This window comes from Leucoraja erinacea, chromosome 16 (assembly GCF_028641065.1).
Source record: "Leucoraja erinacea ecotype New England chromosome 16, Leri_hhj_1, whole genome shotgun sequence".
In the NCBI taxonomy this organism is placed as follows: Eukaryota; Metazoa; Chordata; class Chondrichthyes; order Rajiformes; family Rajidae; genus Leucoraja; species Leucoraja erinaceus.
In genome coordinates this window covers 19,209,960-19,226,235 of record NC_073392.1, presented here as the reverse complement: position 1 = coordinate 19,226,235, position 16,276 = coordinate 19,209,960, and the positions used below count along the sequence as shown (strand labels likewise).

The following is a 16,276-nucleotide window of genomic DNA, read 5'->3' as shown; positions in this document are numbered from 1 at the left end:
TGCTGTTGTATGGTGATTACATTTCAATGTGCCAACTGGCACATGTGACAAATAAATGTATCTTGTATAAATGTATCTTGTCTTGTATCTTGTATGTCCCGCTTCAGTGGCTTTGCTTGACAGGCGTGCCCCACTTCATCACCACAAAGCACATTTCCCTCCCATCCAGTTTCAACATTCCAAAGGACTGCTCCCTCTGAGAGCAATTCCTTGGTTCTATCGTCATCAACCACCGCTCACTTCTCATAGCACCCTCCTACGCAACTCTTCCCTTCCCACCTTCCTTCTAGTGATACAGGGATCAGCTTACACTTCTTTGAACTCAATGTATTGCATTCGGTTTTTATGGTGTGGTTTCCTCAACACAGGAGGAGCTTTATGCAGATTGGGTGACCACTTTGCAGAATACCTTCATTCAACCTACAAAGGTTACTCTGAGCTTCCATTTCTTCAATTGTGCATTCCTACACACACTCTGACCTATCTTCCTTTGGTCTCTTATATTGTTCCAACCAAGCCCAATTCAAGCTTTTAGATCAACATCTTGGTGGATCAGGTGGTAGTTGAATGCAAGGTTGGCATTTTCGGTCAATGATGTTTCATGTTTCGGGTTAGTCGTCAGTCACGAACATCAGTTGTTTCTCTCTCAAAAAATGCTTCTGGCCTAATGAATGTTTCTCACATTTTCTTATTTTTTACTTTAAATTTCTTGTATTAGCAGGTTATTGCATTGAAATCCATGGCCAGCTCTGTTAAATCTCAATTATTCCCCCTCCATAGATTCTGCCAGGCCAGCTGCGTTTTCCCAGTGGTCCCTTTGACATCAGTGGGAACCTTGCTGGCAACTGCTCTTGAGTGAAAACAGAATCAGGTGCTCTTGTGATTCCTCCTCCAGTTAATAGTGGATGGATACAATCAGAGGGGGCGGCAGCCTCAAACCACCTGGATGACCACTGGAAGGCAAGTGGAATAGCTCAATTGTACCCGAAGAAGTCAAGGCAGCCAGAACAAAAAACACGTGCTATTTTCAATGGCTCACAACATTCCAAAGAGTTTTGTAGGTTTTGGAATGCCATTGAATCACTGTAGTTATGAAGGAAGGAACAACCTTACACAACTTCAAAGTGACAAAGCCTGAATAGTCTCATTTGTTGTAGTTTATTTGAAGGATAAATATTGTCCAGGTTATAAAAAAAGCTCACTTGCTTTCCTTCAGACCAGTGTTGTGGAATCTTTTGTGGCCATAGGCAGTCAGAAGGTATTTATGTCTAAAATAAAATCATGCAAAAGACAGCAATTCTGGCAGTGCAACTCCCACTCAATACTGTACTGATCAGTTAGCTTCGATATCTATCTATAATCTATCTATCTATCTATATATATATAAAACTCAAGTCAGTCCGCCTGCCGTCCGGCTGCATTTCTTCGTTTGATTCATTGCCACGCCCAATCCAGACGCTCAATCTCCGAGATATTTTCCATTTCGGTAGAGATTTCGCTTTTCTTTCTAAGTATCCGCTCCTCATTTCATTTCGTCGTGTTGAAGTACATGTTTTTAATCAAATCCTTCTCCCCCCCACCCACCCCCAAGTATTTCAAAAATAAACAGGCTTCTCCATTTACATGTCAGCTTCCAACACACTTCGAAACAAAGTTGCAAGAGAGGAACACTGAACTTTTCACTGCTGCAGCAGGCAGGGGACGGCTGCAATCTTACATTTGGGAACGGGCTCAGTTCCAATGGAGGAGACGGGTGCATGGCGGAATATTGGGTTGGGGGATCACACCATTGGGGGAGCAGACCCAGCGGGTCTGCACTTGGTCTAGTATATATATAAAACTCAAATCAGTCCGCCTGCCGTCCGGCTGCATTTCTTCCTTTGATTCATTGCCACGCCCAATCCAGACACTCAATCTCCGAGATATTTTCCATTCCGGTAGAGATTTCGCTTTTCTTTCTAAGTATCCGCTCCTCATTTCATTTCGTCGTGTTGAAGTACATATTTTTTACCAAATCCTTTTCCCTCCCCCCTCCCCCGCACCCACCCCCAAGCTATTTCAAAAATAAACAGGCTTCTCCATTTACATGTCAGCTTCCAACACACTTCGAAACAAAGTTGCAAGAGAGGAACACTGAACTTTTCACTGCTGCAGCAGGCAGGGGAGGGCTGCAATCTTACATTTGGGAACGGGCTCAGTTCCAATGGAGGAGACGGGTGCATGGTGGAACATTGGGTTGGGGGATCACACCATTGGGGGAGCAGACCCAACGGGTCTGCACTTGGTCTAGTATATATATACAACTCAAATCAGTCCGCCTGCCGTCCGATTGCCGCCCGGCTGCATTTCTTCCTTTGATTAATTGCCACGCCCAATCCAGACGCTCAATCTCCGAGATATTTTCCATTTCGGTAGAGATTTCGCTTTTCTTTCTAAGTATCCGCTCCTCATTTCATTTCGTCGTGTTGAAGTACATGTTTTTAATCAAATCCTTCTCCCCCCCCCCCCCCCACCCCCCCCCAAGTATTTCAAAAATAAACAGACTTCTCCATTTACATGTCAGCTTCCAACACACTTCGAAACAAAGTTGCAAGAGAGGAACACTGAACTTTTCACTGCTGCAGCAGGCAGGGGAGGGCTGCAATCTTACATTTGGGAACGGGCTCAGTTCCAATGGAGGAGACGGGTGCATGGTGGAATATTGGGTTGGGGGATCACACCATTGGGGGAGCAGACCCAACGGGTCTGCACTTGGTCTAGTATATATATATAAACTCAAATCAGTCCGCCTGCCGTCCGCCTGCCGTCCGGCTGCATTTCTTCCTTTGATTCATTGCCACGCCCAATCCAGACGCTCAATCTCCGAGATATTTTCCATTTCGGTAGAGATTTCGCTTTTCTTTCTAAGTATCCGCTCCTCATTTCATTTCGTCGTGTTGAAGTACATGTTTTTAATCAAATCCTTCTCCCCCCCCCCCCCCCCCACCCCCAAGTATTTCAAAAATAAACAGGCTTCTCCATTTACATGTCAGCTTCCAACACACTTCGAAACAAAGTTGCAAGAGAGGAACACTGAACTTTTCACTGCTGCAGCAGGCAGGGGAGGGCTGCAATCTTACATTTGGGAACGGGCTCAGTTCCAATGGAGGAGACGGGTGCATGGCGGAATATTGGGTTGGGGGATCACACCATTGGGGGAGCAGACCCAACGGGTCTGCACTTGGTCTAGTTTGAGCTTAAATCTCTGGAACTGGTCTTGAAACCACAACTGGCTGACCCAGGCAAGAATATTACCACATGAGCCATTGCTGATGGTGGGGTAAGGTGGGGGGGAATAGTGATGAAGCAAAACAAGTTACCTGGATGTTGACAAGGATGAAGGTAGAACCACATCGAAGGAACACGGCTCATGTTTCAAAGCATCCAATGCCTCAAGCGCAGCTGCTATCTCTGGTAACTGAGGCTCATCCTGGCAAGCCTTTTCTGTGTTACTGTCTATCTCATCAGCATCAATTCCTGCAAGTCAGATTTGCTAATTAGTCTCGTTATAATCTATGCAATAATTTCACTCATCATAAAATTTAGTCTGGTGGAAGTTTGGAGAGACTCCATCATTTCCATGTCATGCACAAGTATATCTGAACCTCAGGCCATGTGGATAGAAACCCAATATTCTTAATACAATTTTTTTCATCAATGTTGGGTTGGGAGATAATACCCTAACGCTGTTTTTTTTCCTACACGCTATCACTGCTGTACAATTATAAAAATAGTATCCCATTGGAGAGTTACGCAAGATATGTCTATCAATTATCAGAGATCACATAGTCAATAGTGACTACCTTGCATATAATCTCACATAATCTCTGAAGCATTTGCAAGGAACCAGGGAAATGGAAAGGAGGAAATTGAATAACTTCCATTAGTCTGGAAGGGGAACAGCCGTTTTAAGAATCGGGAGATTTAAAACCACCCAGGACAACTCAACCACTGACAATGAGCGTACCAGTGGCTGGAGTTTCTAGTAATGACAGGTGCATTTGGAGCAACTAACCAAGCTTCTTAATGAGCATGGGGTCAGCAGCGCCTCACGCGCTGAAACTTCTCCGCGCTGCCCCGCCCCTCCCCCGCCCGCCCGTTCCAGCTGTGGGATTCCAGAGAGACAGAGGCCGCTTCCGTCCCTCCGAATTTCGCAGCCCACTAACTCGCCCAGCTCCGCTTCGCCCCCCCTCTCCTCTCTACCCGTCGTCACAGGGGACAACCTCCTCTCCGGGGAGGCCCAATCGTCTGTCTCTCCACGCCTCCTCCCACCCCCCCCCCCCCCCCGGCCGGCTCTGTCACGCTGGTGGGTGCACTTCCATTAGCGGAAGCCACGATCGGCTGGTCCCCCCGCTGCTTTTCACCGTCCTCTGATCGGGCCCCTGCGAGCTGCCGCCCCACCCCCCTCTCTCTAAAACTCAGATCTTGTTATCTTCCTGTTTTTGCGTGTTTTTTCTATTTGCGTAAAAACAGTCCGCGATAGCACTATGATTTTTTGCCAGCTCATTCGTCTTTCTCCTGTGCTGTGAGTGCACAAAGATTCGTTCCGATCGGTGGTCAATTGTAAAAGTTGCGAAGTTTAAAAATCTTAAAAACAGCCCGTACGCAGATCGATCTCCTCTCCTGCCAGTCAGCACCGCGTGGATTATTCTCTTTTCCTGTCACTCCATGGAACGGTCCGCCCCTTCCTGCGCCATCGCTGAGGGACGCTCTGGAGCTGAGGGACGCTCTGGACGACCGGCGGAGGTCTCCAGCCGGACACAATTTCGGAGGGTCCGGAAGCAGCCCAGCCCGGCGCGGAGTTGGAGATGTCGCCAAACGGAAAGAGGAGACTCTGATCCCGGCGAAGGAGAATGACCAGCGTCCGCTGTGAATCCCCATCGCACCGCCAGCTCCAGTCCCTTCCCCTCTGGTCCCCCTTGCTGGCTCGCGCCACCCTTCCCCATGATACCCCCTCTCCCCCATGGCTGTTCCGCCGTCTTTTCTCCAAGCTCGCTCCCCTCTCCCCCCGCACACACACACCCCTCTCCCCCACAACACCCCCATGCCCCTCCCCCAAACCTCCCCCCACAAGATTCCAATACCAGATGAAACTTTATAACATTAAATACTTTGATTAATAAAATCCATATTATTTTTACCTCTGATAGTTAAACACTGTTGTTCAGTTTCTTTATTGTGTTCACTCTTTAATTTCGTCTCCTTAGATTTCCATCTGCTCGTCACCTCAGTAATCAGCTGTTGAAACTCCTGCTTGTGTTTTGCACCTGCAATGTAATAAATCAAATATTGTTAGCATATTTGCATGGTAGCTATGAGAGCAGTCCTGATATTCCACCGGACAATGTTACAATAAACTTGTTGACAATGGGAATAAGCGAGTTTGGTATTCCGACTGCGCATGCACAGATCATAGGTCACAAGCAAAAAACAGTCTCGGCAATGGTGGTGTACCTTGTGTGCAGGCTTGCGTTTCGTCCGTGGTCGGGGTCGGGCCCGGCTCTCCGTCGCTGTTGAGTTGCTGCTGGGCCGTCCCCGACCCTTTCCTGGTGTCCTGTCCCTGTCCGGGGTGGCAGTGGGTTGGTGGGGCAACCCCAGACTTGCAGCCGCTGACTCCAACTCGGCTCTGCCTGTCCTGCAGGATTGGCCGGCAGCCGTCCACCTCCAACCCCCTCCCCTCAGTCCGACACCAAGATCCTGCTGAAGATGGGCAGCCGCCGGCCCTGCTCAAAGACGGGCGACTCGGAGCCGTTGCTGCTGGAGTCGCCCTGGTCAGAGAGAGTCTGTGGACGGGCTCCTGCCGGCCATGAGCAGGCCAGGCGCCTGTTGGAGCTGCTGGTGCAGTTGGTGGTGCTGACGGCAGGAGCAACCTCCTCCCCCTCCCTTGCCCAGCCGCAAGGTGAGGGGCGCCCACAGCGCGGCCCAGTCACACACCGGGCTGGAGGAGGCCGAGTCCAGGCTGGCGCAGGCGAGGCCGGTGTCCTCGCTCCTCCTCGGGGTTGTGGATGAAGTGGCAGAGGGTAGCGTAGGGGCATAAGCCAGTGGTGTACAAGGCTTGTACTTGGGGCGGTGGCTGAGGGAGCGCAGCTTGGCCAGGCTGTGGGCGAACTGGCACTTGTCGCCATAGCAGCCCATCGGGGAGCAGGCAGGCTCCTCTGGAGTTGGAGCGGGATTGGGCTGGAGTTGGCACTTCTCCACGCTAGCTAAGGGCCTGGGGCTGCTGTTGTCATTGGTCCGGGCTGTCGGTTGGCCCTGCGAGAGAGGCGGAGGTGAGCCGGGGTTGGCACTTCTCCGCGTTGGCTGTGGGCCTGGGTGCTGGTCTCCTGTCGGTCCGGACATCTCTGGCCACCCCCCGGGCGGGGATGGGCCACTCAAGTGGGGCGGGGACGGTGGCGGTCCAGTGGTGGTTCGGCAGCACTTGCGGCGCCGGGGACACGGGTTCGATCCTGGATGTGGATGAGGCGTGGTTCTGTGTGCGTGCGGCTGCCGAGAGCCAGTCCAGTCTCCCCTCCCCTCCCCCCCCCCTTCCCACGTATCTGCCCCCGCTATCTGCCCCCGACAAATACAAACTTGAAAAAAGACAAAAAAAAGTCGGACCCAAACTACACCCACTGAATCTACAGCGCTTCGTTCGATTTTTATTGAAAGCCATTTTTTTGGAATGCCGAACTCACTTATTAAATAGCATGATCTCATTACTATAGAAAAACACAATTGTCATTTTCCTCTCAAGACAATCAAAAACAAGTGGAATAAAAAGTCTTGTTAGCTGTAGGATTAATCTTTGGAAGACGTCTTACAGCAATTATATCTAAAGGGCCATCGCACTTATGCGATTTTTTTGGCAACCGCCAGCACCCGTCAGTCGCAGCAGGTCTCTGAAAATTTTCAAAATATTTAAAATCCAGCGGCGACCAGATGAAGGTACCACTCTTTGGGAGCCTACTCACGACCATCCAGGCTTCACCTCGCGACATGTCACGACTGTATGATCATGAGTAGACGCCCAAAGAGACGAACCTTTTTCTGGTCGCCGCTGGATTTTCAACATTTTGAAAATGGCTGTGGGCTTGGTCCCCCAATTCAACCCGTTCCCCAACGCAATATTGCACCACTAACCCATAGCCCCCACGGGGGGGTGGGGGGGACGTGGTCCCCCAACTGAATCCATACTCGAACGTAAGATTCCAGCACTCCCCTGCTTCCCTCAGTAGTGGATTTAAAAAAAAATACAATTGCACTTCCACTGCCTATCGCAGCAGTTCCAATTGCAATACCGATTCGCCCTCCCCCTCGTGATGAAACACTTGCTGTGATATCCCATTGAGATGAAAAGTTCAGAGTGTTCCTGTTTTGCTTTGTATAGGGGTTGGAAGCTGGCAGGAAGGATTTTAACAGTAAAAATCTTGTTAAAGTTGGCATTTTTAATAGCTTTAATCATCAATAACGTGAAATTCATCCCCCATCCACATTAACGGGACGGAGGTGGAACGTGTTTCTAGCTTCAGGTTCCTGGGAGTTAACATCTCCGATGACCTCTCTTGGACCCACAATACCTCAAACTCTGATCAAGAAGGCTCACCAGCGTCTCTTCTTCCTGAGGAGACTGAAGAAGGTCCATCTGTCTCCTCAGATCCTGGTGAAATTCTACCGCTGCACCATCGAGAGCATCCTTACCAACTGCATCACAGTATGGTATGGCAACTGTCTCCGACCGGAAGGCATTGCAGAGGGTGGTGAAAATTGCCCAACGCATCACCGGTTCCTCGCTCCCCTCCATTGAGTCTGTCCAAAGCAAGCGTTGTCTGCGGAGGGCGGTCAGCATCGCCAAGGACTGCTCTCACCCCAACCATGGACTGTTTACCCTCCTACCATCTGGGAGGTGCTACAGGTCTCTCCGTTGCCGAACCAGCAGGTCGAGGAACAGCTTCTTCCCGGCGGCTGTCACTCTACTCAACGACGTACCTCGGTGACTGCCAATCACCCCCCCCCGGACACTTATTATTATTTATTCAAATCATTTGCTATGTCGCTCTTCCAGGGAGATGTTAAATGCATTTCGTTGTCTCTGTACTGTACAATGACAATGACAATTAAAATTGAATCTGAATCTGAAATGTAGCATCATCACTGAAAGCTCCTGGAAAAAGGCTCTGAGAAGCTACAGGTACCGTTGGCAACGTCCCACTGTGATGTCATCATGGCACTCAGCAGCTTGAGAGCCTATTGTGATTGGTGCTCTGTGAGTGGTATTGTGACATCACCACTGGAAGCTGCTGGAAAAAGGCTCTCTGTGGGAAGCTGCGGTTACTGTTAGCAATGCCCCATTGTGATGTAATTGTGGCACACAGCAGCTTGAGAGCCTATTGTGGTTGGTGCATTGCGAGTGGCATTGTAACATCATCACTAGAAGCTGCTGGCAAAAGGCTCTCTGTGAGAAGCAGTTTTTGGCTTTTTTTTAAACTTTAAACATGAATAATGTGAAATATAGGATGAAATCTTAAGTGAACCCTGAGTACGGCGTGGACGGGAAAAATGGGAGTTAGAATATGTAAAAATTTAAGCGCTAGTGCGTAGTGTTTTGAGGAAGATAAAAACATACAGAGAGACACACACACACACACATACAAGATGAGACTTTTAGTATATAGAAGATTAGTACATTTTAGTGACGTTGCAAAACACTTTAGTTAAAACCGTTAGCAGATGATGTCTGTTATAACGGGGGGATTGCTGTAAATGGACCGTAGTGGAGGGAGTGGTGTTCGCTATTGCCAATGACTGCAGATGATGGTTAGTAAAGTGCTGGAGTAATTCAGCTGGTCAGGATCTCTGGAGAACATGGATAGGTGACATCGGGACTCTTCCTCACACTGATTTAGTCGGTTGAGTTACTCCATATCTTTGTATCGTTTCACTTCAAAATTAGGCACGGTTACCGTGGGGCTCCCACCCCTATCCATGGACCCAAGCAGTCTTTCCAAGTGAGGCAGAGGTTCACCTGCACCTCCTCCAACCTCATTTATTGCAAACGCTGCTTTAGGTGTCAACTGCTCTACATCGGTGAGACCAAGCGCAGGCTTGGCGATCGCTTCGCTCAACACCTCCGCACAATTCGCTTTAACCAACCTGATCTCCCGGTGGCTCAGCACTTCAACTCCCCCTCCCATTTGGAATCCGACCTTTCTGTCCTGGGTCTCCTCCATGGCCAGAGTGAGTCCCACCACAAATTGGAGGAAAGGCACCTCTTATTTCGCTTGGGTAGTTTCTCAATCCGATACGTCACCTATTCCTTCGCTGAGTTTCCCCAGCAGTTTTGTCTACCTTCAATTTTTCCAGCATCTGCAGTTCTTTCTTAAACCTATCACATGCTGTCACTTCCAAGGAAGAATATGTTGACAACTCAGGGTGAGGAGGAGGCGGTGCACCTTGTGAGTCGCGGGGGAGGGGGGTCAGAAGCCGAGGGTCTAAACGGCCAGGGAGATGGTGCCGGGGAAGGCTCGGCAAGTCATTCCATTCACATTCAGTTTATAATGCCATCTGCGGCCGCTCAGGGAATTTCAAATGAGCTCACATAAATTTTTGCCAGATAATCGGTTTTCAACCTGTAGTTTGGATGTGAATTTAGTAGTGTATTTGTGCAAAAGACAGCAGCCAAAATGCGCAAAAAATATTTCCCCCAATGTAGTAACAAACAAATCAAACAATTAGGTAGTTTGCACTTCCCTTTTGGTTTAATTAATAGGCAATTTTTCAAAGTTTTATTTACAGAGTTTGGCCTGAATTTTGCTATTGGCTATGGAATTAACGTTGTGCAGGATATTGAGAATACCCTACTCTTCAAAATAGTGGGAGCTTTTATTTTCATCAGAGTCAGATGGAGGGCTTAAATTTCAATCAAAGGTAAGACTTCAGAGACAGTACAAGACTGGTGTGTAAATCTACATGATGTGCTTACGTCTCTGTAGTGGAACCTGGAATAAATAGCCATCTGATACGCTGAAGACAGAAAGTTACTGCTTCGTAATGCCAGAAAGCAACAAGGCATCAATTAGACAAGGTCAATCTCACACAATTGCTAATTTCTTACATATCTGGGATTTAACAAATCTAGTAGGACAATTGCCAAAACCAATCAGACTAATTCCTAAACAAGAACTCTGTAAAATATTGCTAATTTGGTGGAAAAAAATCATGGTGAAGGATTAACTTCACTACTCAAAAGACTAACAGAAACTGCAGAAATTAAACCAGTGTCCAGGATTAGAACAGACAGTATCTGTCCCATCTCAGATGATGAATTAGTGCCCTTCCATGTTCAACAACATTAGAGAAATGCATTCTATCACATGTAAGGACAGGGCCAGGGGCATGGGTCCACCTGGACTTACAGATTCCCCTCAAAGCCACACATCATTCTGACTTGGAAATATATCACCAACCATTCATCACTCTCCCCAAAAACACTGTGGGAGTTCATTCACCAGATGTCAAAGTTGTGAAATGACCTGTTTAAATAAAAATCCTTCTTTTCTTTTCAATGGTGATGCAAAATTGTTTTGATACTGGAGGACTTGGTGGTGGTAGTTGCATTTATGTCAATGTCATTTATTTCTGAATGATTAATGAAATATCCTTTCTTTAGTACAGTATTGGCAATCAGGAAACAAAAATTAGGTTTAAATATTTGTAAAATTATTCCCTTAACAATACGTACCTTAGTTTATGCAGAATTAATCCTGCAAAAACAACAGGTTCTGATTTTCCTAGGTAATTGCACCCCTACAATTGTGCGTCCACATTTTCAAATCAAGCAACAATACAGCAGGAAAAAAAGCGGGTTATTTACACCATCACCGTGCCACTCCACATTTCCCTGTCTCCCTGACACTAACCCTTGCTGATAGAAAGTAATTATTATTGTTCTGCCTCCATTCAAACCCATGGTATCACTATTTTGCAACTTTTTTCATTGCAAAAGCACTTAATGAAATCCTTTCAGTAGGCTTGATAACAGTATGATTTATTGTTCCAATATTGGGTTTGAACTACCAGTTATTAAACATGCACTTCTGCTGCACATGCTAAACTACTAAAATCTTTGAGTTTCCATTAACTGTGTCCGGGGCATCAATTTTACTACTGCTAAACTATTTATCCAGAGATCAATAAATTTAGGAAACTACTTGCAGATATTGATTTTAAAGGCTACATCATTTAATTGCAGATCAATACATTTTTGGAAACTTTCAGCTGCTGATTTCAAAGGACCTTTGTTTTATCAGGATAAAGTCTAAATAAATGTTTAAATTAATTTATGTATTGTTAAAGGGATCATTTTAGAGATATTTATACGATTTTTTTTCCTGGTTGGGGAACGATGATGCAGTAAGACTTGCACAACACCAGCACAATTCAAAACAAACCTATTTAAACTTTTCCAAGGTGATTTAGATACTTGATTATCATCATTACAAGGTTAAAGCCCATTCCTCTCCCTCTTAGGCACTTCCTTGGTATCAAGGATAATTCAATTTCACTACAGTTTTGCGGAGTTTAAAGCAAACATAGGGACAATCTCTTCTATAGATGGGACTAAAGCTGACTGACAAGGGGGTTGGCCATGAGGATAGCTTGCGAGATGGTGTATCCTTTCCGCCATTTGCACAGGATGTCTGTGAGCTCTCCGTTACGTTCTCATGATGGCGCCACAGTTGGATGAGTAACAGATAACAATGAGTCAGATTAGAGGAGGGAGATGGATCAACTGACTGAATGGAGCCAGAACAACAATCACGCTCTTAATATTAGCTACATCAAAGATCTGATTTTTGACTTCAGGAAAGGACTTCAGCGCCCATTACGTGGCGACTATTGAATACCTTGGATATGCAAGCAAAGAATTTCACTGTTACTTGTCACATGTGACAATAAGCTATTCATTTATTTCATTTCTTCTGTCCTGGGCTCAGCATATTGATGCAATCACAAAGAAAGCACATTGACGCCTCTACTTCCTCAGATCGTTGACGAAATTCTGCATGTCACCAAATACTCTGCCAGTTTAGTTTAGTGTATTATTGTCAAGTGTACCAACGAAACGTGAATTTTTTTTGTTGTATGCTATCCAGTCAAAGAAAAGACTATAGATGATTACCATCATGCTATCCATAGTGTTCAGATAAAGGATAAAGAGGTATAAGATTTAGTGCAAGATAAAGTCTAATTAAAGATAGTTCAAAGGTCTCCAATGAAGCCTGATTAAAAATAGTTCATAGGTCTCCAATGATTTCAAACATCTGAATGGGTCTCAAAAGGTCTCAAACGTCTACAGGTAGAGAACTGGAAGCATCATGGCCTGGTTCGATAACTAAAATCCTTGATATGTTTATATATTGCTCTTAACTTCATGATCCTTTATCTTGTCTAATGAACTTTTCAAAGTCTAATAATCTGTTTTTGGATTCCTTAAAGTTTAATCTCATATTCTATTTTCTTATTCTATCACTTTTTCATTAATTCTTTGCTGGCTTCTAAATTTCTCCTTAATCTCAGTCCCATCATTATTCTTCTCAACATTATAAACCTTTTATTTCACACTAATTCAATTCTTAACTTATGTGGTTAGTCACAGATAGATTTTTTTTTTTTTAGTGTGTCTAAATGTCTGTGTCTCTTGGTATGTTTGACACTAAAACATTCTTGGTATGTCTTGTGTGGGGGGCAGGGGAAAGGGGGTAACCGCTTTCGGTCGCCTCCTCCACGGAGAGGCAACTTTTTCCATGTCGCTTCCCTCGCGGCCTAACACCATGGATTGGAGCAGCCTTTCCCGGAGTCGGGCCCAGAGCTACAGCAGCGGGTGCAGCGTGGACTTTACATCACGGAGCAGCCGAATCCTTGCTGGGGGTCGCCACAGAGGAGTGCTTTGATCGCTGTCCCGTGGACAGTTACATCCTGAAGCCACTGTCTGCGGAGCTTCAGCAGCGGGCGCAGTGTGGACTTTCCATCGCAAGTGGGTCGAAGCCTTGCTGGGAGTCGCCAGAGAGGAGTGCTCCGATCGCCAGCCTAGTGACTTTGGCATCATGGGGCTGCGGTCTGCGGAGCTTCTAGCTGCAGGCGTGGCGTGGATTTACCATCTGGATCCTGGGATCCCTTGCTGGGGATCGCCAGAGAAGAGCTCCGACCGCCGGCCTGTGGCCTTTAACATCCTGAAGCCGCAGTCTCCGGTAAGAAAGCCCCGATTCAGGACCTCCAAGTCGCGGAGTGCGTTTGACCGTCCCGATGTCGGAGTTTCAAATCATCCCGACGAGAGGACGTGTACATTCAATTCAATTCAACTTTATTGCCATTGCACAGATACAAGTATAGGTACAACGAAATGCAGTTTAGCGTCTGGTCATAGTCATAGTGCAAGATAGGAATTTAAAAAAAAAATACAGAACAAGCATACATTAGAGTAAGAAGAGTACTGGTTAACAATGTGGATGGAGAGACCAAAGATATCTAGCGACGGGACTCCGAGTTCAGCAATGTAAGTGTGTTGTTGAAAAAGCTGTTCCTCATCCTGCTAGTTCGAGACCTGAGGCTCCTGTACCGCCTCCCTGATGGGAGGAGCCAAACACTCCATGGTTAGGGTGAGAGGGGTCCTTGATGATCTTCCTGGCCCGTCTCAGACACCGTTTTCGATGGAGGGCATCCATGGCAGGGAGCAGGGCACCGATGATGTGCTGAGCGGTTTTCACCACCCGTTGTAGTGCCTTCCTATCCACTGCGGTGCAACTGCTGTACCATACCGTGAAGCAGGTGGTCAGGATGCTTTCGATGGTACAACGGTAAAAGTTGGTCAGGATCTGGGGGGACAGGTGAGCTTTCTTGAGCCTCCTCAGGAAGTGAAGGCGCTGCTGCGGCAACTATGGAGGGTTCAAGGCCTCGACCACAGATGAACAAAGGAGGAGGACTGGCTGAACTTTGTGCCTACCACCACAGTGAAGAACGCTGTGGTGTATGATTGTGTTAAATCTTATTGTGTATTGTGTGTTCTTTTTAATTGTATCGCAGCTGGCAAATTCATTTCACTGCACCTTCGGGTGTATGTGATGAATAAAATTTACTTTGAGATCACCTTTCACATATGGCCACCATTTCACAATGGTGCTTATTCTTGTCAAAAAATGTTGTTTATCTTGTTAAGCATCAGGTAGTGTCATCCCTTTCACACTAATGTCCCAATTTACCTCAGCCACCTTACCTTTCATACCTTCAATCACACAAGACAATATTGAGGAGAGGCTGTTTCTGGAGATTTATCAAGGGAAATATAGATTCATTGAGTCATACAGCATTAAACAGGCCAAAGACAGACACAAAATGCCAGAGTAACTCAGCGAGTCAGGCATCATCTCTAGAGAAAAGGAATAGGTGACGTTTCGAGTTGAGATCATTCTTAAGATTGAGAGTCAGGGGAGAGGGAAACTACAGGTATGAAAAGGTTCAAAACACTTTAGAGCCGGCATTAATGACCAAGGAAAGATGTCTACAATACTCCATTATAAGCTGCAGAAGCATTCAGGCTACCACATCCACACAATGGACACCCAATCATTTTAATTTCATCTTCTAGCATGTGGCCAGTAACCATGTTTATCAGAATCAGAATTTTCTTCACCAAGTATGTTTTGCAACATACGAGGAGTTTCACTGACCAGATCAGTCATACAATTAAAAGCAACAGACTCAAAAACACATTTTAATATGAACATCCACCACAGTAACTCCTACACATTTCTCACTGTGATGGAAGGCAAAATAAAGTTCAAGTTCTTCCTTTTGTTCTTCCTTGGTCGGAGGGGTGGAGACGGAAAGATGTATTGGTGGCAGTATCATATTGGAGTTGATGGAAATGTCAACGTGATGTGTTGGATGCAGAGGCTGGTGGGGTGAAAGATGATGGCCAGGGGAACTCAATCCTTCCCCCTGCCTGGGATGAGGGGCAAGAACAGACCTACAGGACATGAGGAGACACAGGTCAGGGGTCCATCTATGACAGAAGGGCTGAGCCACGTTTACTGAAGAAAGTGGATATCTCGGATGTACGATTGGAAAGTCTCATCTTGGGAACATATGTGGCGGAGGAATTGAGAGTAGGGAATAGCTTCCTTGCAAGAGGCATTGTGGGTGAAAGTGTAGTCCATTTTGGGAGTCGTTAGGTTTATAGTGGATGCAGACTTGGCGACCATTTCATTGAACAATTGCGATGGGTCCACCAAGTGTTTCTGCAGTTTGCGTGTGAACATTGAATCTTCAAATTTAGATAACCTCTCATTTTCAACCCCGTTCCACCTCAAGGATCTCGACACTTATTCATGTTCTCCAGAAATGTTGCCTGACCTGCTTTGTTACATTAGCACTTGGTGTCATATTAACCAGTATAATAATAATAATAATAATGTTTATTTATATAGCACTTTTCAACAAAACCAGTATTTGAACCAAAGTGCTTTACAGAGATTGATTAAATTAATTGAACAGATCAATGCAATAAATCCATACAAATCAAAAAAAAGAGAAAAAGAAAAAAAAGACACAGAAACAGTACACTATAGAAATCAACATGAAACGTCCCCCCACAGCAGAATTCACTGTGAGGGAAGGCACTAAAAATATCCAGTTCTCCCCCTCATAGTCCACCCGAGGTCGGGGCCTATATCTGGCCTCCTCAGCCAACCCGGTGTTTTCAGGCCCTCTTGACGCGAAGCTGGATTATCGGCGTCGGTGAACATCCATCAGCGGCTTGGACTGAAGCGGCCGCTTCCCCCCCGAAGACTGCAATGACCAAAGTTCACAGGCCGCGCCGGCCGGACCTCCGACTCTGGCGATCTCGGATCCCAGGCTCCGCGGTGCTGTAAATCCAGTGCCGACCGCCCACGGCTGGACGCTCTGTAGCCGCAGCTCAACGATGTCGCAGTCGGCGGTCACAGTGCCCCGGAGCTTACCGCAAGGCGACCCGGTAAGGCATCGCCCGCTCCATGTAGGTGTCCCAGCATCTACACCGCCGTTGAAGCTGCAGTCCCGGCAGAAAACGCCGCTCCAGCGCTGCTCCAGTTCGATTGTAGGCCGCACAGAGAGGACGAAGATGCGGTTCGGAAAAAAACCGCGTCTCCGACCAGGTAGGACTGGGGTTAAAATAGTTTCCCCCTTCCCCTCCCCCCACCCACCACATAAAAGAAGACCACCAAGA

General features: G+C 46.7%; 1 protein-coding gene across 4 annotated transcripts in view; it reads right to left on the bottom strand.

Moving 5' to 3' along the window:
- Nucleotides 1-16,276, bottom strand: part of rad18 (RAD18 E3 ubiquitin protein ligase) — an 87,952-nt gene that overhangs the window by 31,457 nt on the left and 40,219 nt on the right. For all 4 annotated transcript variants that reach the window (XM_055647759.1, XM_055647760.1, XM_055647758.1 and 1 more), the window contains 2 exons: nt 5,181-5,306; nt 3,360-3,516 (listed from right to left, as the gene is read on the bottom strand). In XM_055647759.1, the coding sequence (XP_055503734.1) occupies nt 3,360-3,516; nt 5,181-5,306 (283 nt within the window). The remainder of the gene's footprint in view (nt 1-3,359; nt 3,517-5,180; nt 5,307-16,276) is intronic.